The sequence below is a fragment of the Kogia breviceps genome, chromosome 8, assembly GCF_026419965.1.
Source record: "Kogia breviceps isolate mKogBre1 chromosome 8, mKogBre1 haplotype 1, whole genome shotgun sequence".
NCBI classification, from domain to species: Eukaryota; Metazoa; Chordata; class Mammalia; order Artiodactyla; family Physeteridae; genus Kogia; species Kogia breviceps.
In genome coordinates, this window is record NC_081317.1 from 9,064,980 (window position 1) to 9,089,347 (window position 24,368).

Below are 24,368 nucleotides of genomic sequence, written 5' to 3' on the forward strand. Positions count from 1 at the left end.
GGTTATGAGCCTTTGCTTACTGGAGACGGAATTCGTTTTTTTCATTATTTTCTATACTCTGTCAGTTTTCTACAAGCTTGTAGTCCTCTCATAATCAGAAAAACCTGAGGAGTCTTCGGGGACTCAGGAGCTGTCTGTGGGTGGGAGTGGAGAGGCTGCAGCCCAGGGTCTGAGGCTGCTGGAGAAGCATTTGTTGCAAAACTGAACACATGCCTGCACCTGGCCTGAGCTCTGGGAAATAAAAGGCACTAGACACCGTCCCTGCCTTGAAGGAGTTTTCAACATGAGTGAAGGTGTAACGGCTGAGAAGCGCTCTGAGGGGAGGGCCTGGCACTGGCACAGGGCACTCAGGGAAGGCCTCCTGGGAGAGGCGGCATTTGCGCTGACATCCGAGGTAGGGGATGAGAGACACACCTGAGGCACAGGTGTCCACACGAGCACAGGCACAGAAGCACAAAACAGGAAGGGGGCAAGAGGCTAGGACGAGAGGACCAGTCCTGGGATCCAGACCTGGAGGCCTCCATCCTACAGGCCCACGGCAGAACCCCCAACAGAAACAGAAGCCTCAGCCACAGCTCACCACCAGAGAGAAAGCTGTCAGGTTCCTCTGCTGGACAGATTACAGGGATCTGAAGCCTCACGGAATAACATGCTCATCATTTCATAAATCTTCAGTGGAAAATTTGAAAAATCAGCATTTCATTTCTTATTAAAGATAAACAATAGGAGAACAATACAAAAACTGAAGAACATAAAAAAAAAAACCCTGATGAATTAGGGGGCTCATGCAGGTGTACAGGCCACCTGTAAATTACTGCACAGTGAGAGAGGAGAGGTTGGGACAGATAAGTGGTTTTTACTGAGAAGCATTAATGTAACATTCAATTATCCTACTGCATACTGGCTGACTTAACTCAGTCAAATTAGAATATTTTATATTGACTATTTTGACATTTGCTTTATTTGTCAAGTAAAACAAAACTGATCCAATTTCCTTGCAGCCATTGTAAACCATAAACTGTACAACAAGAGGTTATAAAATACATAAGACTCACAAGGCTTGTTCCCACGCACTATCTCCAGTTCTGTGGGCTCTCCGTGGCCTGTGTTCTCGGGTCCCCTGGCTTCAGTTCCTAGAGCCTGTGCGCCCACGCTGACCGGCTAGGCTAGCTTCTGGGGAGATCGCTCTTCCCGCCTTAACTGGAGAAGCAGAGCTCTTCCTTTATCTCACAGAAAGTTAAAACCTGCCCTGAGGAGGAGCCTATTTCTAGGCCCTTCCAGACCATATCACGTCAACAGGGAGCAGCTGGAACCACTCCAAGGCGATGGGCCTGAGCTGACCCTGAGCGCACGTGACGGGAATCGCAGCCTTGACGGTGGCCTGGGCGGTGAGAAAGGAACTCCAAAGTGCTGAACTGAGCTGTGCGAGCCTTGGACTCCTAAACCAAAGACTCGCAACTCTGGGAAGCTCATCGGCTAGTCATATCTCTTCACACCAAAGTGAAACTGAAAACTGTCAATACTCCTCAAGTTTCAGGCGATGGCAGGGGTAGGTTCGATTAAGTACCGCTCTTGGTTTGTGAAACTGTCGAGAGTGAGAAAGGCCAGACTGTCTTCCAGAGGACACCCCGAAGGACAGGCCCCGAGCTGCCGGCTCACGACTGCGCGTTCGTCCGAGGCAGCGGGAAGCCCAGCAGAGGAACGGAGCACAGGGGACCGCCTATACCACCCTCTCCCCTGACTCCCGGGGGCAGGGTGTGGACCGTGGGGCGTGGGGAGGGGGAAGCACCCAGTAATGGTTTTGTCCTGTTCCTGGCCGATTTTGCTCACCTCGAACTGCCCGCGTGGAAGCTCTGAGAGCCGTCCTCATTTGTGTTACACGTCCAGCTCCGAATGGCACCACCTCACCACCACTTCGTACTGGTTTTATTTACTTTTGTAATCCCTTTCTCAAGCTTAGTCTATCATTGCTGTTTGTTCCCTGTCCTCAAATAATTTACCGCTAATGACGCAGAGGCTTTTGATCGGACAGAAGGTGTTGAGGACACTCCTGACTCTGCTCCAACGCAAATCAGGTAAAATCAGGTGCAGAGACCAGTTTGCTCACCCAAGTTTCTCTGTGGAAACAACTATTAAAACTAACAGCCCCTGAAAAACTTCTTGCTATTCTCTCCTACCCAAAGTACCTATCTCTTAGTTTGTAGCTCTTTGGGAACAGGAACAATATGGAAATGAACAAAATTACTTACCAACCCTCCTGGAGCTGTAAGAGTTGCTGGCCAAGGCAGAGAAGGAATTCCACCTTTTATGGCCAGCACTCCCAGCAGCGTGGCTACAAGTCATGTGTCTGTGTGCAACTCTGAGCTCTTGAGAATAACAAGCCCATTTTAAGTTGCATATTCTGCTATTTTAGAAGCCTGCAGAATAGGTGCAATGGAATACAGAATGGCTTTTACGTTCACGTAACGCAAAGATTTCTAACTGGCTTTGTAAAACCTCCTCTAAAGGTACATCGCTTCTGCAACGTTTCTGCAGATACCAAGTGGAGGGGTTCTGAGATGTTACGCAGTGGGACCCAAGACCACATGACTCTGTGACATGCATAACAGAACAAGATGCCACTGGCAGGGCCTCACCTGGGAAGGTTGGGGGCTGGGGTGGAAGCAGCTGATGACTGGGAAGGCGTCGTGGGTTGAGATGAGTCATGATTTCTTGGTACTCTGCCCATTCGATACCACATCCCCATGCTGTTCAACTCCCTTTAGGAGAAAAGAGAAATCTTCATGGCACCGTTTAACATAAAATTACCCGAGCTACAAAGCAAACCAACTCATTTAAGAGAATCACAGCCTCAGACGCCAGGGAATCGATTCTCGCCCACGAAGGTGGGTTACATCACCTCCCTCTGTGCTCTGGGCATCACAGTTCAAAGCCTAACGTGATGGCAACTGTCCCAACTCGGCAGGCCCGTCTGACATGGCCATCTTCTCCCCCCACCCCTGGGCCTGCCTTCCTACTATATGCTATCAACATTTTCCTTGCTTCTTGGTCTGCAAAATTCTTTGTATTCCGCCATTTCATTGTGGGTATCTGTGCGATCATCTGCTTCAAGTTCTTTGTGTGGTTAGCGCGAGACAGATAGGGCACTGGGCTGACAGGTGTGCCTGGCGTTTAGCTATGGGGAGAACCAGCCCCACCCCCAGGATAAAGCTCTTCACTGCCTGGTGTCACCTGTAGTCAGCCTCATTCTCAGGGTCAGTCTGTGAGACATCTTCACAGAGCCCGAGGCACGTGCCCCATGAACCACCACAACTAAGGGTGGTGACAACAGGGCCCGACGGGTGCCACATCAGGGTTCCTGTTACTTGATCCGCACACCGCCCCCCGCAGCCCGGGCCCATGCCCCACGGTCACAAGTGTTTATGAGACAGGCATACTCGCAGGAACTGTAACAGGATTATTTTAGACACATCAACGTCCAGCTGCTCAGCTGCCCCACAGAACCTCACATTGGGATGGAGAGGAAGATCATCCCTCCAAAACACGAGAACAGATTTGCTCAGAGGATTCTTCGGGTAGCCTCTCAGTACACCGCGGAACTATTCTGAACCACAGCCGTGTCTTATCAGATGGATGATTCCAATCAGCTGCACTGATTTTGCCGCCTCTTGGTGTCAGGCCACAGTCAGGCCTTGGAGGAGCTGTTCCCAGTCTGACAACCCCAGACCTTTGCAAAGTAACCTCTGGAACTGTGCCCACTTTTAAGAAAAAGTGACAGAGTTCTGAACACTGAATTCTCTTTCCTTAAAAATAACACTGGAGGGCTTCCCTGGGGGCACAGAGGTTGAGAGCCCGCCTGCCGAGGCAGGGGATGCGGGTTGGTGCCCCGGTCCGGGAGGATCCCACGTGCCGCGGAGCGGCTGGGCCCGTGAGCCGTGGCCGCTGCGCCTGCGCGTCCGGAGCCTGTGTTCCGCAACGGGAGAGGCTGCAGCAGTGAGAGGCCCGCGCACCGCAAAAAAACAACCACAACACTGGTATTGTCTTCCTCTGGAAAAGAATTTTTGCCCCAAGATGAAACAAAAATATACTTTATTTAGCAATCTTTTCAAAATGATATAAAAAAAAGGATTCTAGTTTTGATTACCAAGACATATATGGTAAAAACCTATTCTTTAGAATTGTTTAAATTGGTTAAAAATTGAATCTTTTAAAGTAGCATAGTGTGTAATTTTAAAGAACTGAATACACATAGCAACTGAATATACATAATACATGTAGTAAGGATTAAATTGTTGGTTTCTACTATTTGTATGTAAATGGCTGTTTCTAAGATACCTGAATTATGGTTATTTTCTTAGCTATTTTCTACTTCCATGATCCTGTTTCCATAATGACTTTAAACCATGTTGCAAAACAGGATTTTTGAGTGTGTAGAAAGGGTATGATCATAGAGTCCTTTTTTAAAATAATTAACCAATTAATTAATTTATGGCTGTGTTGGGTCTCTGTTGCTGAGCGCAGGCTTTCTCTACTTGCGGCGAGCAGGGGCTACTCTTCGTTGCTGTGCGCAGGCTTCTCATTGCAGTGGCTTCTCTTGTTGCAGAGCACGGGCTCTAGGTGCGCGGGCTTCAGCAGTTGTGGCTCGGAGGCTCTAAAGCGCAGGTTCAGTAGTTGTGGCGCACGGGCTTAGTTGCTCCGCGGCATGTGGGATCTTCCCAGACCGGGGCACGAACCCGTGTCCCCTGCATCGGCAGGCGGATTCTTAACCGCTGCGCCACCAGGGAAGCCTGAGTCCTTCTTAAGGACCACAAAATCTTGAGACAGAGAATCCGATTCCATAGCTGAAGAGTCCAAACAAGCTATCGTGCACCAAGATGAAAATAACCTCTATTTCTGTGACACCCGCTCCCCACGTGCTTCAAGCAAACACCGCAGCTCTCTCTCTTGCTCTCTCTCTTGCTCTCTCTCTCTCGCTCTCTCTCTCATCACCCAGTCTGTGAGCAGCCTTCAAGGAAAGGCCGTGGCTTTTCGAGTAAAGAGGAGGATCTGGGCTCAAATGAGCAAGATCCAGGAGGCCGACCTCAAAAGCCAAGTAGGAGAACGCATCCATGACGTAGGGACCCACAGGGATAAGCAAGAAGATTGCAAAGCCGGCCAAGAGGCCGAAAACCCTCAGCCACACTATTGATTTGAGAGACCCGCATTTCAGTCGACCGAGTATAATGGGTGAACAGCTATTATCTTTTGGCCATCCAGCATCCCTTCATCCCTCTTCTGACCCTTTGCCTTCCCTCTGTATCTGGGGAGCAGCCACCCCTCATTCCCAGTGCCTGAGTTCCAACGGAGCTGACCCCACCTTCAGCTCAGACTTGGTCAATCAGAGACTGACACTTCAGAAGGAGAAAAACAAATACCGTATGCTAACACATATATATGGACTCTAAGGGAAAAAGGTGTCATGAAGAGATAAGTGGTAGGACGGGAGTGAAACACAGACTTACTCGAGCATGGACTTGAGGATATGGGGAGGGGGAAGGGTGGGCTGTGACGAAGTGAGAGAGTGGCAGGGACATATATACACTATCAAATGTAAATTAGATAGCTAGTGGGAAGCTGCCGCATAGCACAGGGAGATCACCTCTGTGCTTTGTGACCACCTAGAGGGGTGGGATAGGGAGGGTGGGAGAGAGGGTGATGCAAGAGGGAAGAGATATGGGAACATATGTATATGTATAACTGATTCAGTTTGTTGTAAAGGAAAAACTAACACACCATTGTAAAACAATTATACTCCAATAAAGAAAAAAAAAAAAAAAAAAAGAGATTGACACTTTCCTGGTAGCAGCGACGGGCTCAGGGTGCACGTGACCCCAGTGAGATCAGTCAAGACCAAGGCCAATGGATTCTAGAACTTCTGAATACTGGTCAGGAGCGTGGTGTCCCGAACCCGCGGCCTCCCAGGTAGGAAGGGCAGCAAGGAGAGCTAAGGCCAGAGGCTGATGAGAGGCTGAGCCCACGGGTCCACAGAGAAGGTCTCAGGACCCGGTCCCCAGGGGAGACCTGAATACTCTCAGCAGACAGCAGAGGTGAGACCGGGGCCGTTGACACTTACCCAATGAACGTGTACTGAGGAGGGGCCTGCTTGGTCCGGCCCATGACCCGAATGTCACAAATGGCAGCTTCGGTTGAATCCCGTGGGATGAATTTAATGCACAGCCTCTTCTTCCTAAAAGCCACTTCCTCTGAAGGAAAGGACAAAAAAAAGGGATGAGTCCTCCAGAGGTGCCCACGTCTCCGTTTTCAACGCCATGTCTCCTGTCACGTGCCCTTCCCGGCGGTGGAAGTGACCGGCCGTCCAAGTCGCCCGGAAGAAGGGCTGGACGCAGGGCTGCAGTGGACAGGCCCAGTCGCCCTGCTCTGCATTCGGGGAATGTGTGACCCCCGACAACCCCTGCCCAGAAGGGGCCCACGGGGCACCCACACCTCTGCAAGGAGCATATCCTGGAATAAACCCACGACCACCACCTGCCTGCCGCTCCAGCCATCAGATACAAACACACGGACACCCTGAGCGTCAACACGTTTCACTACATGGTCTTTTCTCTTTTCCACTTAAAAAAATATATATAGTTATTTATTTATATTTTAAATTTTTTACTTTTTGGCCACGCCACACGGCATGTGGGATCTTAGTTCCCCGAAGCAGGGATCTAACCCGCGCCCCCTGCAGTTGGAAGCACGGGGTCTCGACCGCTGGGCCACCAGGGAAGTCCTTTTTCACGTTTTATTACAGACATTTTCAAACATTCCCCCAAACAGAGAGAACGGTTAAGATGAATCCACACGTTCCCATCCGCCGGTTTTAACACTGTCAACAATGGGTGACCTGGTTTCATCTCCTTCCCCCACCCCCCTCAGCTTTGCTGGAGATTTACAATGACTCCCCAACACCATGGCATGTCACCCACCAATATCTCAGTAGGCATCCATGGCAGGCTTTTTTTTTTTTTTTTTTTTTCGGTATGCGGGCCTCTCACTGTCGTGGCCTCTCCCGTTGTGGAGCACAGGCTCCGGACGCACAGGCTCAGCGGCCATGGCTCACGGGCCCAGCCGCTCCGCGGCACGTGGGATCCTCCCGGACCGGGGCACGAACCCGTGTCTCCTGCATTGGCAGGCGGACTCTCAACCACTGCGCCACCAGGGAAGCCCCTAACTTTTTTTTTTTTTTTTTTTTTTTTAGGCTTTTTTTAAAAAAAATTATTATTATTTTTTACCATGACTGTTATCATTCCTAACAAAACGAACAATGATTCCTTAATACCATCCAAGAGTCTATACTCAAGTTTTCTCCATTATCTCAAAAGTGTCATTTAACTGTTGGTTTGTCTGGACCAAGAGCCAAACGCTGTCTGTGCACTGCATTGGGTTGCTAGGCCTCTTCTGTTCTGTGGCAACCTCTCCACCCTCCCTTTATCTTCAGGGCACTGAGAGCATGGAGAGCTCAGGTCACCCCCTGTGCTTCCTGTAAACCGGCGGAGTGAAAGGCTCGATTCGATTCCGATTAGGCAGGAGCACTTCACAGGTGATGCAACGTACATCCGACGGTGTCACACATGCGGCCTGGAGCTCAGCTGGGCCACCCTCGGTAGGTTCCGCTGCTGTTGGCACCTCAGTTATAAAGTCCCCAACATCCGTGCTCATGAGGTTTTCTCATCCCCTGATGACTGTTGCCTAGATTCATAATCTCATTAAAGCCGTCAACATAGTGATTTTCTAACTGTCGTTCCTTCTGCATTTATTAGCCGGAATTTTTCTATATAAAAAACATCTTATTTTTCAACTACCTGGTCTCCCTGAAACCTGCTTTGTTACAGGGAAGGAGAGATAAATATGTGATCCTTTCATTCATCAAGTCTTAGAGTGATGAGCTGGTACCAAAGGTGAACAACCACCCACGTGTTCTTTGTTTGTTCATTTGTGGTTTTTAAACATGACTTTCAATCCACTGCAGCCATTCAGTACATGAGTCGGATAGACCTGGGATGAAATTCCAGCTCCACCATTATCCAGCACCAGAATCTTAGGCAAGTGACTTGTCGGTAAAAGGGAGTTAAGGCAACCTGAGGCCAAAGGGACACTGGGTGGATGAAATGTGACGACACATATGCTTCCCTCAGCCCAGTGCCTGGCACACAGTAAGTGCTCAGTAAAGAACAGCCATGGATGTTCTTACCGTATTATTGTGAGTAAGCCTCTGGCACACAATTCGTGTCAGTGTTTGGCATTGATTTTCAAGAACTTTCAGCTCTGTGGCAGGAAATAAGCACTTTTAAATCAGGGAGCAGGATAAAGAGGGAAGTGCAGCCCTGCTGCTGGTCTTGATTTTACCAAGGGGAGATTAGAATCAGGTGCTGATATTCTGGGGGAACCAGATGGAAACTCAGAAACTTTGTGGGCTCTTTTCCTAGTGAGGAAACTGAGGGCTAGATCAGATCTACCAGCTATGAGTAATAATACTGGATACTGAATCCAGACCCCAAATATTGTATCCAAGAAGGCAGGGGTGGTAACTGGGGGTAAACTGTCCACAGCAACCCTGTAGCTTCAAAAACTATGAGCTCGTAAGATCTGGCCTTTGAAAGTATGAAGGAGGAGAGACCTTTCCTCAAAGTAAATTAAGATGCAGGTATTTTATGTACTTGCTTTGCCAGCTGCTCTTTGCTCCATTCTTCCATCCCCAGCAAACTCGGGGTCAGAGATGGAGCCACTGATTACACATGCTTAAACAGGCCTGATTTTAAGTAAACATACAGAGTCTACAGAAATGTGTTCAGTCATGCTAATGAACACAGAGAAAGGACACAGCACTTTACTAAAACAAACAGTCTTCCAGTTTTTAAGTGCTATACAGATTGCAACAAACCGCATTTTAAATTAATTACACGAGTCTCATCTTTCTGGCTGATTTTATAAAATCAGGACCCTAAATGCTCTCAAACATCACAGAGCTGACCACAGGTTTATCTGGTCAGCTTGAGCTCACCTGTCCCTGGGTAAAGGCTCCAGGAATGACCGCATGACCCTAAATGAACAGGCGACCCTAAACTCACCCTTCCTTGTGTGATAAGACACTTGTTGGAGGTGCCAGGACCCGACCTCAGAATGTCCATGGGGCAGCAACCAGGGCACCCCCAGTCATGGTGGGGGGACTTCCCAGGATCACTGGGGCCCCACGGCAGCTAGACCAGGACTTGGCCCTGGGCCTCCTTGCTCGACTGGTTCAACAAATTGAGAGGAAAATGCAGAATGAGAACTCCCTTGGCTCTACAGTATATCAATAGAAAGACATTTTAAGCCACTTAGTTGTGAAAAACGAACGACAATGCAAATTTTAAAACTATGAAAAACACAGGGGAAAAGTAGGAAATTAATACAAAAAGTCTACAAGGCAATTTTAGTTCTTAAAGAGACCATTCATACAAGAATAAGCGAAAGTAGCAAGCAAACACTTGTGAAAATATTCAGCTTTGCTAATAAATAATAAGTGAAAATTAAATAAAATTAGATAGTAAAACTAAATAAAAAATGTAAAGCCTATGCTGGCAGGCCGGCGGGAAACAGGTACAAGCCGGTATCATTAGTGGCAACACGAATTGGTATTCCTGGAAGTTAATTTGGCAACAGAGGATAATAAAGCTTATCTTTATTGAGCCCATCCTCTGACCAAGGCACTGTGTACGGCAGGTCTACCTTAGGTGATTCAAAGATGAATTAAACACGGATCTTGCCCTCAAAGAAAGTTAAGTAGCAAAGACATGAAGAAAACAGGTAAATATCCCCCCCCCCCCAATTTGAGGAAACTGAGGCCCAGGAGGCTGAAGTCATTTGCCCAGCGTCGCTCACTTGCAAGTGGCAGAGCCAGACTCAATAGTAGGCGAGTTTGGCTCCAGAGCCCGAGTTCTTCCCATTATGCCTGGTGCGGGCTGTCCTAACAGAGGTAAAGATGGGAACTCAAGAAGCAGAATCGACCACTCCCTTTGGCTTCCCACCACTGTCACTCGCATTTGCTTACTCTCCTCCCTCCCTTCAACACACGTGTGCTGTGCCAGGCAGGTGAAAAGCGGTAAAGGAGGCAGACGGGGACCCTGACCTCCAGCTGATTACAGCCACCCGCTAGACCAAGCTCCTTGTGGGCTCTCTTCCCAGGCTCATCTTTCTATCCCAAAGCCTGCGGTGCCTACAGCAGACACACATCCACTGCGGCTGACTGGGGAGAGGAGAGAGAGAGCTTGCTTCAGACTCACATCTAGGGATCAGAGGCTGTCTCACGCAGTCTTGAGCTCCCCCTTGAAAGACATGGGGTGTGGCTATGCAGAGGTGAGGGAGGGGCATTCAGGCGGGGAAACCAACCACGATACATATGCAGCCAGAAAAGAAAGGAGCATGAAGAGGGCACAGTAAGTGGCTCGGTCTGGGTAAAGCACGGGGTGCTTGAAGGTAGGAAGTACGTTGCAGAGCAGGGGTCCTGAACTCCCGGGCCACAGACCGGTACCGGTCCGCGGCCTGTTAGGAACCGGGCCGCACGGCAGGAGGTGAGCGGCGGGCGGGCGAGCGAAGCTTCATCTGCCCCTGCCCGTCGCTCGCGTCGCCGCCTGAACCGTCCTTCCCTCCCCCCGACAAAAACTGTCCTCCACGAAACCGGTCCCTGGTGCCAAAAAGCCTGGGGACCCGTACCGTAGACGAAGGTTGGGAGCAGGCCGTAGAGGACATATGACCCAGCAGCCCCAAATACTTGTAAACGTATCACAAGGAAATCATTCAAAATCTATACATGTTCAAACTGATCTACAGATTCAACCCATTCCTATCAAAATCCCGGCTGGCTTCTTTGCAGAAACTGACTAATGTTAGAAGTCATACGGAAATTTGAGGGACCCAGAATAGCCAAAATCATCCTGACAAAGAAGAATCAAGTTGGAGGACTCATACCACTTGGTTTCAACACCCGCTACAAAGCTCCAGTAACCAAGACTGTGCGGTTCTGGCCTAAGGAAAGACATACACAGCTCAATGGAAGAACTCGGAGACCAGAAACAAACCTTCATGCTTATAGTCAATTGGTATTCAACAAGGATGCTGAGACAATGCAATGGGGGAAAGAACAGTCTTTACAACAAATGGTGCTGGAACAACTGGCTACTCACATGCAAAAGAATACATTTGTTTAAATCAACTATACTTCAATAAAAAATTTTTTAAAAATGAACGAATCTGAACCCCTATCTTGCACCGTTCACAAACTTTAACTCAAAATGCATCAAAGACATAAATGAAAGAGCTGAAACTATAAAACTCTTAGAAGAAAACACAGGCATAAATCTTGGTGACCTTGGATTTGGCAATGGTTTCTTGGGTATGATTCCAACAGCATGAGCAACAAAGGGAAAAAAAAATAGATAAATGGAACCCCACCAAAATAAAAAAACTTTTGTGTTTCAAAGGACAACATCAAGAAAATGGAGGGGCTTCCCTGGTGGCGCAGTGGTTGAGAATCCGCCTGCCGATGCAGGGGACACGGGTTCGTGCCCCGGTCCAGGAAGATCCCACACGCCGCGGGGCGGCTGGGCCAGTGAGCCATGGCCGCTGAGCCTGCGCGTCCGGAGCCCGTGCTCCGCAACGGGAGAGGCCACAACAGTGAGAGGCCCGCGTACCACAAAAAAAAAAAAAAAAAAAAAAAAAAAAAGAAAATGGAATAACTGTACATCAACTATACCTCAATTTAAAAAAAGAAAAAAAAAAAGAAAATGGAATAACTGTACATCAACTATACCTCAATTTAAAAAAAGAAAGAAAAAAAAAAAAAGAAAAAAAGTGAAATGAAAACCCACATAATGGGAGAAAATTTCTGCAAGTCATATAACTGATAAAGGACATATTGAGAATATATTAAAACATTTTTACAACTCAATCATAAAAAGAAAACCCAATTTTAAATGGGCAAAGAATTAGAATAGCCATTTCTCCAGAGAAAATATACAAGTGGCTAATAAGCGTATAAAAAAATGTTCAACATCATTAGCCGTAAGGGAAACACAAATCAAAATCACAATGAGAGACCACTGCATACCAACTAAGATGGTGAGAAGTACAAAGAATGACAATAACAAGTGTTGAAGATGTGGAGAAACTGGAACCCCCAAACACTGCTGGCTGGCATGTAAAGGGGTACAGCTCCTGTGAGAAACAGTTTGGCAGCTTCTCGAAAAGTTAAATATAGAGTTACCATATGACCTAGCAATTCCACGCTTAGGTATATACCCAAGAGCAATGAAAACATCTGGCCACACAAAAGTTTGTGCATCAGCGTTCAAAGCAGCATTATTCATAACCCTAAGTGAAACAACCCAAATATCCATCCATTGAATGGATAATCAAAATGGTATATCCACATAATGGAATATTACTTGGCAGTAAAAAAAGGAATGAAGTGCTGACATGCTACAACATGAACCTACCTTGAAAACATCATGTTACGTGAAAGAAGCCAGACACAAAAGACTACAGATTACACAATTTCATTTCTATGAAATGTTCCGAATAGGCGAATCTCTACGGAAAGTAGATTAGTGGTTGCCTAGGGCTGGCAGGGGGGTAGGGAGGTGAGGACTCGGGAGAAATGGAGAGTGATTGCTAACGGGTACAGTCTCTTTTGGGGTGATGAAATGTTCTAAAATTGACTGTGGCAAGGGTTGCACAGCTCTGCGAATATACTAAAAACCATTGGATTGTAACTTTAAATGGGTAAATTGTATGGTATGTGACTTACACCTCAAGAAAGCTGTTATCCCCAAACTCCAATACGTAAATATATAAAATCTACTGGTAAAAGGTGCTTAAACACGTGCTTTTACAGAGTGGCACTACGGTTAGGTGTGGGGAGTCACGCTTGTGTGTGTAACCTAGTTATTCCCCCACTTCTAGATGTGTAACCTCAGATAAGCTCTTTAGTCCCTAAGTAGTTACTGTGCCTCATTTTTCTCATATGTGAAATTGGTATAATAATACCCATCTCCAAATAGGGGGTCTTCTGAAGATTAAATGAGATCAGGTATGTAGAGCATTCAGCACACAGTAAAGACTTACTAAATACCAACTATCACAATTATTAGCTAATACATGTCAATAACAAACAAAAGCAGCCCAATGTCTAAAAGTGAGGAGAGTATTAAGAAAAGTAGGCTACACAATGGAATCCACTTGTTTCATTAAAATAAGAGCTATGTGGGGTCTGTGTAAATATGGAAAGTCTGGTCCATAAGAAATGCTTGCAAGAAAACAGCAAAAAAAAAAAAAAAAAAAAAAAAAAGTAGGTCCAAAATGGGGCTAACTATGGAAAAATAAAGTTATGTGTGACAAAAAAGTGAAATGCAGGGACTTCCCTGGTGGCGCAGTGGTTGAGAATCCGCCTGCTAATGCAGGGAACACGGGTTCGAGCCCTGGTCCACGAAGATCCCACATACCATGGAGCAACTAAGCCCATGCGCCGCAACTACTGAGCCTGCGCTCTAGAGCCCGCGTGCCACGACTACTGAAGCCCGCGCGCCTAGGGCCCGAGCTCTGCAACAAGAGAAGCCACCGCAATGAGAAGCCTGCGCACCGCAACGAAGAGTAGCCCCCGCCCGCTGCAACTAGAGAGGGCCCGCGTGCAGCAACGAAGACCCAACGCAGCCAAAAATAAATAAACAAATAAATTTTTTTTAAAAAAGTGAAATGCAGAGTTTCATAAATGGATCATGTGTCATAAAGAAAGGATTCTCTGTATTTGTTTTTTATTTACTGCATCACTGTTGTGGATATCCTAACATTGGTCTTAAGTAATTTAAAATAAAACAAGTTATAGCACATCAAAATGAGGAGGCTCAACTACCCAGAGGTTTCCAGCTCTATTTAATAACTGGCGCGCATGACAAGAACCTCGAAGTGCCCCAGGATCCCGAAGAAGCTTCCGACGTGGAGAAGCTTCTGACGTGTCAGCCAGTCCCTTCCGCTCTGTGTTGCTCAGGGATCAGAGGCTTCGCTCAATTTCGAATCCTGAGGACTCTAAGTTGCAGTCTTGCTGGTTCTGACGTTTCTTATGTGCTCCAAGAGCCCAAAATGGGGATACTATTGCACTTGTGTTCCCTGCATGCTTTTGGTTTTTTCCTTTTGCTTCTGGGTCTCACGCCAAGCTTGGCTTCAGCAGCACCGGAGAATGGGCTAAGGACAAACTATAACCGGTTTCACTGTCCCCTTCCTGAGCGAGCCCGATTCCGCAGGGGGCGCCGTTCCGCTCATTTACATGCCGCTACCCAGGCCGCTGAAAACTCCCTGGAGAACCAAGTCCGGCATGTGTCAAAAGCAGCAGCGTTTATTTGGGGCACGCAGTAAGGCCTCCGAAAATGTTTCCGAAGAAAAATGCACATAAAAATGCCTAAAGATATACCTGGAGGAAGAAAATTCTCATCGTGACAAGAAGGAGTAAGGGGTGACTCACGTGTGTCCACCGTCTCCTGAATCGGGATGAAGCCGACAGGCAGCGTGTCCTTGATGTCGATGAGCTTCATGTCCACTAACACGTTCCCTAAATGGCTCTTGGGAAGAAAGAAAGGAGATACAGATGATTAATCTGAACATGCCTGTGGTGGGTTTGCCATTTTTGGCTTCAAAATGCACATTTAACACGAGACTCGTGCAGCTTTACGACAGCAGGTTAATTAGAGGAGGTGTCATTTAATGTTCCCCAGCAGTTACGCGGGGACTCGGGTGGCCCCCGGGGAGGAGTTTCATCTGCAGAACCTCAAAGCCACTCACTCAGATGTGGCCTTGGCTCGCACGATGAGCCCCGAGCATCAGCTCTTGGGGCAGCAGGTTTAGAAAGAACACATTGCCGGGGCGGTCGCCGCACAGGGAGAGCTGTATCTCAGCCTAACAGAGAGCCAATCACACTCCTAAGTGGCCGCCACTCTGCACACTGACACACACTCCGGTGGCTGGACACAGTCTGTAAAACCACGAATCATAAACTAATACGCAGTGAAAAGCCCTGCTGCCGCATATTACACATCTTCTAAAATGACACGCACCAGGGCCTCTTATAGCTTCTACTTAGTGGCAGTGCACGGGGTCCACGGTGCGCAGTTTCCGTAACCGGTGCAAAAATATCTTCGAAGACAGCACGCCATCCTGCAGTTGCAAGAGAGAATTCTCTGCAAATGCACTGGCACTCGCAGCCCACACTTCGAGTTGGAAACAAGCTCTAAAGCGATCTACCCTACAACTTAGGTGTGTGGGCCCACCTCGGAGATTTCATTAAATTCTTCAGTTAAAAAAAGAATGACGCCTTCTGATCCCCAATCTCTCCTGTTAGGATACGAGCAATGCACTTGGAAGGCTCACCTTCCAGAAGCACCTCATCCCCACAGGTGCCCATGAGCACACTCTCCAGTTTACCTGTTCTGCGTTCCCGGACGACCCCAGCACCTTGCCCTGCACAGCAACTCCTCAGGCGGCGTTCCCGTCCTGCTCAGAGAAGGGTGTGCCCCCCCCCCCGCCTCTGTGCCCCACCCCATCCTGCGCAGCGCCAACGCCATCCCTGAAAGCCAGTCAGGGAATTCCTATCATCCAAACTCTACGCTATGTCCTCTCTCGGCACTCACAGTTTTCCTTCATATCAATTTATAATGACATATTTGTGAGGTTTTTCTTTAATATCTGCTTCCCCACTAGAGCTTGAGAGCCATGAGGACCAAAACTATCTCTGCTACTACTATATATCCAAGCCTAGCATAGATGTGGGCACACAGTAGGTGCTCAATAATTATCTGCTGAATAAATTAATGTTTCCTGGTACATTTTTAACTGGGTGGGTCACTCAGAATCGGAAATCAAATTGGATTTGCTTGGATGATGAATCTAAACAATATCACTAGATGTATTAAAAGTATATTTAATAAATGTACTATAAACCAAAAGTACACAAATGAAATAAATTCTTGAAATTTAACCACGAAGGTCAAAATGTCAAGTGTAAACTATGACCAGTGTTTTCTCGGCACTGTGGTCACAAAACTGTTTCTCTAGAAATATGGTATTTGCCGAGGATTTAATGAACATTATGACATTTCAGGTAGCTGGGTCTGGAGAAAACAAGGCACAGACCAGCGCAGCAAGTGGAAAGCGGAACCCTCACGGATGCGGAATAAATCTCTGACTGTGGAGGAAGGGTTTGAACCATTAACCCAACTCGCAAGCATCAGCTGCTTTCAGAATCACCTGATCTAATCCATCATAATTGTTTTCTCATGGCAGTTGCTTTCCCATGTCATCACTGTTTTCTGCATTGAGAAATTGACAACTGGGTATGTTTTCCTGCCCCATAGATGGATGGGTGTTCATCAATACCCTTCTCAAACGTCTTCTACCTGACAAATTGGGTTTTACAGAAGTCAACTGCAAACCACTTAGCGACCTCACACTCCACACTCTACAAATGTCCCTGATCATAAAACCAGAACATCAGTGGTGCGGCCATTAAAAAAAAGCATGAAAAAACCCCCTCCTGTGCATATGGAATGGGAGCCTGCACTGTCAGAGCTTCCCGAAGCCCGGGAGTGGTCCCTCCGTGCAGGGGCTGCCGCTGCACCGGGTTTAATACAGTAAGTCTGCGACACCATTAATTTTGCTTGTTCCTCTCCCCTCCCCCATCCCGTGCTCTCTTTCATTTCCTCCTCATAAATATGAAGAACGTATTCCCAATCCTTGTTGAGCAAATGATCCATGCCAAAAGCCCAATATGCACTGACTCAGGGTATTTATATTGTCTCTGGTAGCCAGTATTTGCTAGTATACTGTAATTATTTTTGACAACCTTGCATTTAAGGTAGCCACAGATAACCAACTTAATATTCAAATGTTCATAAATTCTTCTGTTTAATATCCTCCCTACCTAATCTATGTACATTATTATTACAGGTAATGCAGAAAGTACAGGGCATGAAAAGTGCAATTAATCTCAATCCTTCCCCAGGAAGCAATGTCACTCCAAAGCCAGGTTTCTGTATTAACAGCATTATTGGGGGAAAGGAATTTAGGTTCCAAAGGAGTCTCCCCAAACTCCTACACAGGGAGTCTCAAGTCACCTAAAATTAAGAATCTGTCCAGTTTTGAGATTCCACATCCCTCCTTTGCAGTTGTAAAAAATTATGTCATGCAAAGTCTTGGCTCTGACAGCAGGGCCGGGACAGACCAGCTGTAACATTAAAATATGCCTTATTCCTGCTCTAATCCTGGGCTGGCAAGTGGGCCCCTGCCACCCCTTCAGCTGTATCCCTCTGGATCTCACTATAGGACCCATTCATTCCTCTTCTGAAAATAAAACGCACCTAATTCCCTTACTGCCTCAGAAGAGGGGCAGAGGATTCTCCCACTGCCCTTGTCCTCATCTTACATCGCCTCACCACACCCACCTCCCCACGTCTGCCCAGCCCTCACGGAGCAAGACATGCATAGTAGGCACTCAAGGAACATCTCCTGAACGTTCGACAGATGCTGACTATATCGGTGTATTTTCTATCATCCACTTCCCCGTGACACCTAAAATTAACAAGCCCCAGTGACTTCTCTGCATCATTTTGAAACTTGTCATTGTCCCCACTCCAAGGGATCAGGGGCTCTTCTGGCCTAGAGTACCGACACCCCACGGCCTTCAAGGAAATGCAACAAAAACAGAAATCAAAAATGACCAATGAGATCGCAGCTGTCCTCTGCGGCCAGGGTCTCCTCTTCGGTAGGAGAGGCTGAGGCTGAGTGGAGACCAGGAGTGAACACATGAAACCACCGGGCAGAGTGAGGGTGTGAACGAGACGCTCAGCCCTCAGGAGGGGGTCCTCAGAGCCCTGAGCAGCAGTGAACACACGGACCTTCTGCAGAAAGGGCAGCCAGGGGGCAGAAAAGAGGTGACAAAAGCTAAGAATACGACTAGCTTCAAAAAACGTTTAGGTGAGCTCCAGGGACAAAGGGGACAAGAGTGGACTGTATGTGGATGTGGACACGGGAGGGAAGGAATGGGGCCAAGAGGGCGCTACCGCTAAGATCACGAGCCCCACATCTGGAAGGGCAACCTGGCCTTCAGACCTGTTCCTGGGGTCTCCTCGGCTGCACCGTGACCTGAGGGACCTGCTCGGACCCACCGCAGGCTCACCTGCCAGGACTTTCCCCTACTCCACCGGAAACTCTGTTCTTTACAGCAAGCATACATTACTCTCATCATTAGTGGGAAAAAAATTAAAGCAATGAGTTCTCCCTGAGGGCCTTAGGAATCATTTTCCTAACAAAGACTTACCAACAGACAACAGGAATGGCTGGTGGAAGAGGGTGTGGGCCAGAGAACTGGGTGACTGTCCACAGCCATCCAGTGCTGCAGGGACGCATGAGGATCGTGATAGGACCGTGGGGCTGTGGGGTATGTGATGGAGAGAAAGACCGTTGACTGTCCCCTTCCATGCTTCTGAATGGGGATGTTTGAACCTGATTTTTTCTTTATAAATCATGACATGTATTACTGTTATAATAAAATTTATAAAAATATTTCCCACCCTTTTTTTTTTTTCTTTTTTTAGCATTCAGGCCCAAAATAAAATGTCACCTTAAAAATGAAAATCTGACTGCTCCCTATTTGGAGTTAGGGAAGACAGGTGGCCTTGGACAAGCATGAAAACTCCCTGATGTCAGAAAGGAGCTAGTACTTCAAGAGCCTGTCTGAGGACAGAAGCGGCACACTTGCAGAATTCCCAGGACAGGTCTCACACAGGGTGGACACTCACGAAAGCCACTTCTCTTTTTTCTAAGCCACCCATTAGAATACTTTGTTGGAAGAGCTTTAGTAGATGTCTTTAAAATTTCCTAATTTATGGGCTTAAGTATTAAAAACAACACAGTAAAAGAGATCTGCCTGGGTGGTGGATACCCACCTGCAGAAACAATGAAATGTCATTATGTCAGAGAGACTCGGGGAGAAAGTCAAGAAGGCCATGTCTGGGGGAGGGGTGACCGTGTGGCATCCTTCTAGCTTTTCTCCCATCTGCTGGTCAGCTTTAAATCCAGCTCCCCTGGAAGACACCTACCTCCGTACTACCCTGTGATCTGTTACTTGGAGGAAAGGCAGGCAGACAAGAGCTGTGAGAGAAATCTCCTAGTCTCCTTTGGAGAACACGTTTTAATGGAATTCACTGTACACTTGGGTATGTGGTTAATAATACTGTTAATAAATGAAACACAGCACAGGCTGCTGATTCTACCCCATTCACTAAAACCACAGATAAATCAACACAGTGATGAAAATAAACCACAACCAAAAAACGAGGAGATCTCACACAGGAATGTAAATGACTTGTGCTCACTTAGCAAACAGAAAACCACTAAGACTTACATTTTCTTTGGAAAATGATCTTGTGAAGCACAGGTATCTGGTAACCTTGGATTTAAATAAGCCGTCTTTCCAGAGGTCAGCATCCACACCATCTGCTGTCTGTGCAACCTACACCAAAGAGATGGAGAAAAGGACAGCAGGTGAGGCAGGAGGCAGCTGAGGGCGTGTGTGAGCACCTTCTTCCTACCTGCACCAATTAACTCTGGCCTGGACTAGAGCAGCATCTCATTAGTCCATTTCATGAGGCCCTGGGAAGAGATTTTCCAAGAGGGGTAAAGGGAGAGTGTGAAAAATACACCTTCTAAAAACACTGTCCCTGGGGAAGCCATTGATTAAAGACACCCTGACAAAAGTGGTTCTAATGAGAAAAGAGCAAATTTTGTTGTCATGGACCAAGAAGGGATTGGAGAAGTCAGCAAATTAAGTTGCTCATTACCACTTACTCGGGGGACAGTACAGGGTGCAGAAAAAAAAAAGTCCAATGGGGCGTGAAATGCCACCTGAAAGGGGCACCGCCCGCCGTGAGCCTGGCACGGCCTCCTGCTCCGTCCGGGACCCGGGCCGGCCAGGGGCTGCCGTCACCGGGACTCTGCTGGGCACTGGGGGGGGGGGGGGGGGGGGGGCGGGGGGCGGAGTTGGGAGATGCACTGTTTCTTCTCGGCACAAGCTCCGCGAGTGGTAGTCAAGGTCGGAAACTGGAGCATGATAGGAAAATTTAAAAAGACTCAGCTGCTTGTTTATAGTCTAAAGAGCCACCTTCTCGTATTCAGCTGCAGAAATTTTCCTCTAAGCAGCATTCAAGGACGAAGCCAGCCTTGATTTGAGTCTTACAGGACCTGTGCGTGGGACCGCGGGGCGGGGGCTGGCGGGAAGAGTTCACAAGGACACGGGAGAGGAGATGGAGGCCGGCCAGGATGCGCTCTCCCCATTCTCTCCAAGATACTCGTTAACGGACCATCAGGGCCTGGGCTGCTTCCTCCCTCAGCGGCCTAACAGGTCGGAGTACTAATCAACCTCCCACACCCTGGCTGGACCCCAACGGGGGACCTCCGGGAAGACTGGGAGCAGCACCCCTTTCGGGATGAGCTATGCAGCCGCCACCCCTCCCCCCGCCAGGGCACCCTGGGCACCTCCCTGCTCTCCTTCTGAGGCTTAGACTTTGGGAAGCCGTCCTTGATCTGACAAGCTCCAGGCCGTTCTCACAAACTGCTGAAAGCACCTCCCTTCTTTACACAAAATGGCCCTGATGCAGCCCCACCCCGTGTCCACACTGCACAGCAGGCCCACGACCTCGGACTGTCATGCGCACAGGGCGGGGGTGGCTCCACCGGGATGGTCCCAGAGCCCCGAGGGCCACGCTCTCTGAGGGGCCTCTGGAAAGCCCAAAGGCCAACTGGCAAAAGAAAAATGCCCTCTTTCAAACCCAAGGATCATAAGTTAGCAAGTGCAACAAAAGGGAAAAGAAAGGTCCTTATTCTAAATCCGCAGATACGTTTGACCTGAAATCTGAAGGAGGAGTGGGATGGGGACACTCTCAGGGACCGTCTGCTCCAAGTGTGTCACCCTCACAGAAAGAAACACGACGGAACAGGATCAGGCCTTGTCCGCATCTCCCCCCGTAACGGTCATACATAAAGTTTCCCGGAAAACATGAAATCTGAAGCAGTGGCCCCGACTTCCTACTCCCAAGGATCCCTTTTGCTTTGTTTTCTCCCATGGGTTCCACGTTTGAAAGATCTTTGTTTCCCAAACTGTACTTTTATTGTATTTCCTCAGTTCTAAGATGTAGTCATTTGGGAATCACCCATGGATTTAAAGAACACTCCTTCAGGAAAAGAAGAAATATCATATCAAAATGCACAAACCTATTTTAAGATGCATCCTAATTTCAGAACCATTACAATGTGAAAAGATGCTATAGGAACAAAGAAATAAGGGAACCTATGTGGTTTCTCTATAATAAATGCATTATTTTCGATAAATTTTTTAAAAATAGAGAGGTTGCAGAACACTCAAAGGCTGTGGGACCACAGGCCTGGACTCAGAAGGGAGCGAGCTGTGTCCAACCTCCCACGGAAAAGGCAGGCGGTTCAGAAGGGCTTTCCAGGCTACTGGGAATTCCACCCAGGGGTGTTATGCACCCTAAATCAAGGCTATTGTTTCCAGGGTTTGAAAATGACGATTCCCTCCTCTCACCCACTGCTAGAATTTTCCCTTTTCTGAATGAGAAGACACCTTGGTAGGATAAAGAGGCTGGTGCAGGAGTGCAAAGGGAGAAAGCAGGCAGTGGACCTGCTCCTTCCTCAGAGGCCCCCTTCTCTCCTTCTCATCGTGGCAGTTACAGTCCTCCAATCCGCTCCTGAGAAACCTTCAACACAGACAACCAAAGGGCCAGCTTTGCCCTGAGGCCACGACTCCTTTGCAATGAAGTGAAAATGTGTATCGCCCTCCAACCCCAGCCAAGGGGAGGTGTGGAGGGAGGTGAGGGTGCGAGAGAGGAAGACGGAGAGAAAGAGAGGGGGCGGGGGAGTGTGTGAGTGTGAGTGTGTGTGCATGTGCGTGTGCAACTGGGCAGAGCACGGCCGCCCGCAGCCTGTGGCCCGCAGGCCGGCTCCACACTGGCGGCTGGCTCCACGGCTAAGCAGGGAGTGGGAAGGCCCGGGCCTGGCTCACAGCCGGACTAGGGAAGCGGCCCTGGGGTAACAGCCTGGGCCTTCGCAGCCCTGCCCTCCGTGGAGCGATAAGAAGTACCCAGAAGCTTCTTTACAAGCCAGGCACGTAAAGGTGCTGACTAACCTAAACTCTCCCCAAGTTAGATGAGCTACAAGGTAAATGTGGCAGGTGGCTACATGGGCGCCCCTGCACAAGTTCACGTCTAAACCCTGCCCTTGTGAGCTCAGTCCTGAGTCCCAGGATGGGAGGCTGCAGGGGGAGGAGGAAGAAGTGCTCTAGGCACAGCAGACCCCAACCTGACACCCCAATGCTTGAGCAAGCCCCCTACCCTGAGGGCGCTGCGGGGACAGAGGGGATAAGGCATGAGACGTGCCTCAGTGCCCACTCAGGACCCCCACAGAGCCAGTGCCAACAGGTCTACACTGCACACAGGGATGTCTGGCCTGACAGCAAAACAGGTATTTAGAGTGAGACCACACTACGTCAGGATTCGCAAAGCCCCCCGCATTGTCACATCGGGCTCGGCTCCAACCTCCGGTCCTCGGGATTCCTTCCCCATCTCTGGGACTGGACCTGGTCTTCAGACACAAATCAGGTACCTGTGTGATTAACGTTTACCTGCCCCTACTGCCCCGCCACTGGACTAAAGCTTCACCAGGACGAGGACGATGCCTGATGACCATTTATCCCCTGCACTAAGCGTACTGCCTGATACATACGGGCTCCGCCAAAACCCGCTGAAGGAATGACTGCCAGAATCAGCCAGTCAATCCGGAGCGAAGCGTGAAAAACCAAGGACCCTACCGACTCCTGGAGTGAGGAAATAAGAATTCTAAAAAATGAAATTTCCAGGACTTAGTCCCTTGAGCTGAGTGTATGTATCTGCTTCAAAATCACCACTCTGAGGCCACACCCCCATTTCAACAACAATAAGCCCACTTATTCTTTCGGTTCTTATTTGTACCCCGCCTTGTTCCCCAAATGACTAGAATATGCCCAATGCTGCTGCTGGCTGCAGCGCCCCCAGAGTGTCTGTCACAGGGCTTCACACACACACACACACACACACACACACACACACACACACACTCTTGTCTCACACACTCACACTCACATACCCTCCCTCTCTCTTTCTCGCATCTTCTCCGGTACAGGAGCTGCCTCTGTGGAGCAGTAGGTGGCCAGTGACAGAATGGACACATGGGTTTATCTCTCTTCTAAGATGACAAAGTGGAGGCAGTATTGGGGCCACCAAAATAAAGAGCAAGAGAGGAGCACAACACGAGAGACGTGCCATCGGATGTGTGGAGGTGTGGGAAGTGGAAGGTCTGGGGTGTAGCAGAGTGGAGGGGGTGACGGACGCCCCAGGGCCCCGAGCCACCAGATACCCCTGGGATGAGGGCGGAGGGCCTGGAGGTGGGTGGGTGAGAGTTTAGGGCTGAGACAGGCAGACGGGAACAGGCCTATAAACAAAGCCATTAGACTCCCAGATCCCTACCCCTGTTTCAGAAGTATTTTCTGCAGAAAACGGGACCAGTAGGGCTCAGGGCTCCAGAACACCAGACTGATGGGGGAAGGAGGTGAAGGAGGAAGTAAGACTCCAGAGTGAAAGCAGCGGGTAACTATGCACAGTGAATGGTGACTGAATGGCGGCCCCCTCCAGGCTCACCCTCCTTCCTGCTTCTGGCACCTCGGCAGCCACGTGTACCCTCTAAATGCTGGAAATTAAAGGATGCAGAGAGAGGACCAGCACCCACAGGCTCTGTGGCCTCCTGCTACAGAAGCCCGCTCCCTGCTGCATCACCCACTGTGCAGCCTGCAGGTCATCAAGCCTTACCCCACCGCGGGGCTCCGACCCCAGGAGCTGGGGCCTCACTCTTACCTGACAACAAAGGGTCAGCAGGCACCGGGGGGAGTCTCAAATATGAAAGACAGGGCCCAAATTATTAGGAAAAGGGGAACTTGAAAATAGCACAGATAATATGAGGAAACAGTGAAGGCAAAGGAACAACGAACCAAATTTCTAATCAGTATCTTCAGAGGGATGAGTGACTACATAGCAACCACCAAACAAGAACAGAATGTTGTGAAAAAGTTTCAAAAGGAAAAATTTAAGACAACGTAAAGAGCTTAGACATAAAAAACTTACAGCTAAAATAAAAAAATCCAAAAAATATACTGGAAGAGAAAGTTGAGGAAATCTTCCAGAAAGTAAAATACAAAGATGAAG

At 48.5% G+C, this 24,368-nt stretch overlaps 1 protein-coding gene across 5 annotated transcripts in view; it reads right to left on the bottom strand.

Annotated features, from left to right (window-relative positions):
- The window catches only part of MVB12B (multivesicular body subunit 12B), a 266,327-nt gene that overhangs the window by 105,582 nt on the left and 136,377 nt on the right, over positions 1–24,368 (bottom strand). For 4 of the 5 annotated variants that reach the window (XR_010841852.1, XM_067040715.1, XM_059073140.2 and 1 more), the window contains 4 exons: positions 19,466–19,573; positions 14,534–14,630; positions 6,113–6,242; positions 2,637–2,759 (listed from right to left, as the gene is read on the bottom strand). Coding sequence is in view for 4 of the 5 variants with exons in the window: in XM_067040715.1 (XP_066896816.1) it covers positions 2,637–2,759; positions 6,113–6,242; positions 14,534–14,630; positions 19,466–19,573 (458 nt within the window). In the remaining variant the exon portion in view is untranslated. The remainder of the gene's footprint in view (positions 1–2,636; positions 2,760–6,112; positions 6,243–14,533; positions 14,631–19,465; positions 19,574–24,368) is intronic. The other variant, XM_067040716.1, reaches the window with a different exon arrangement.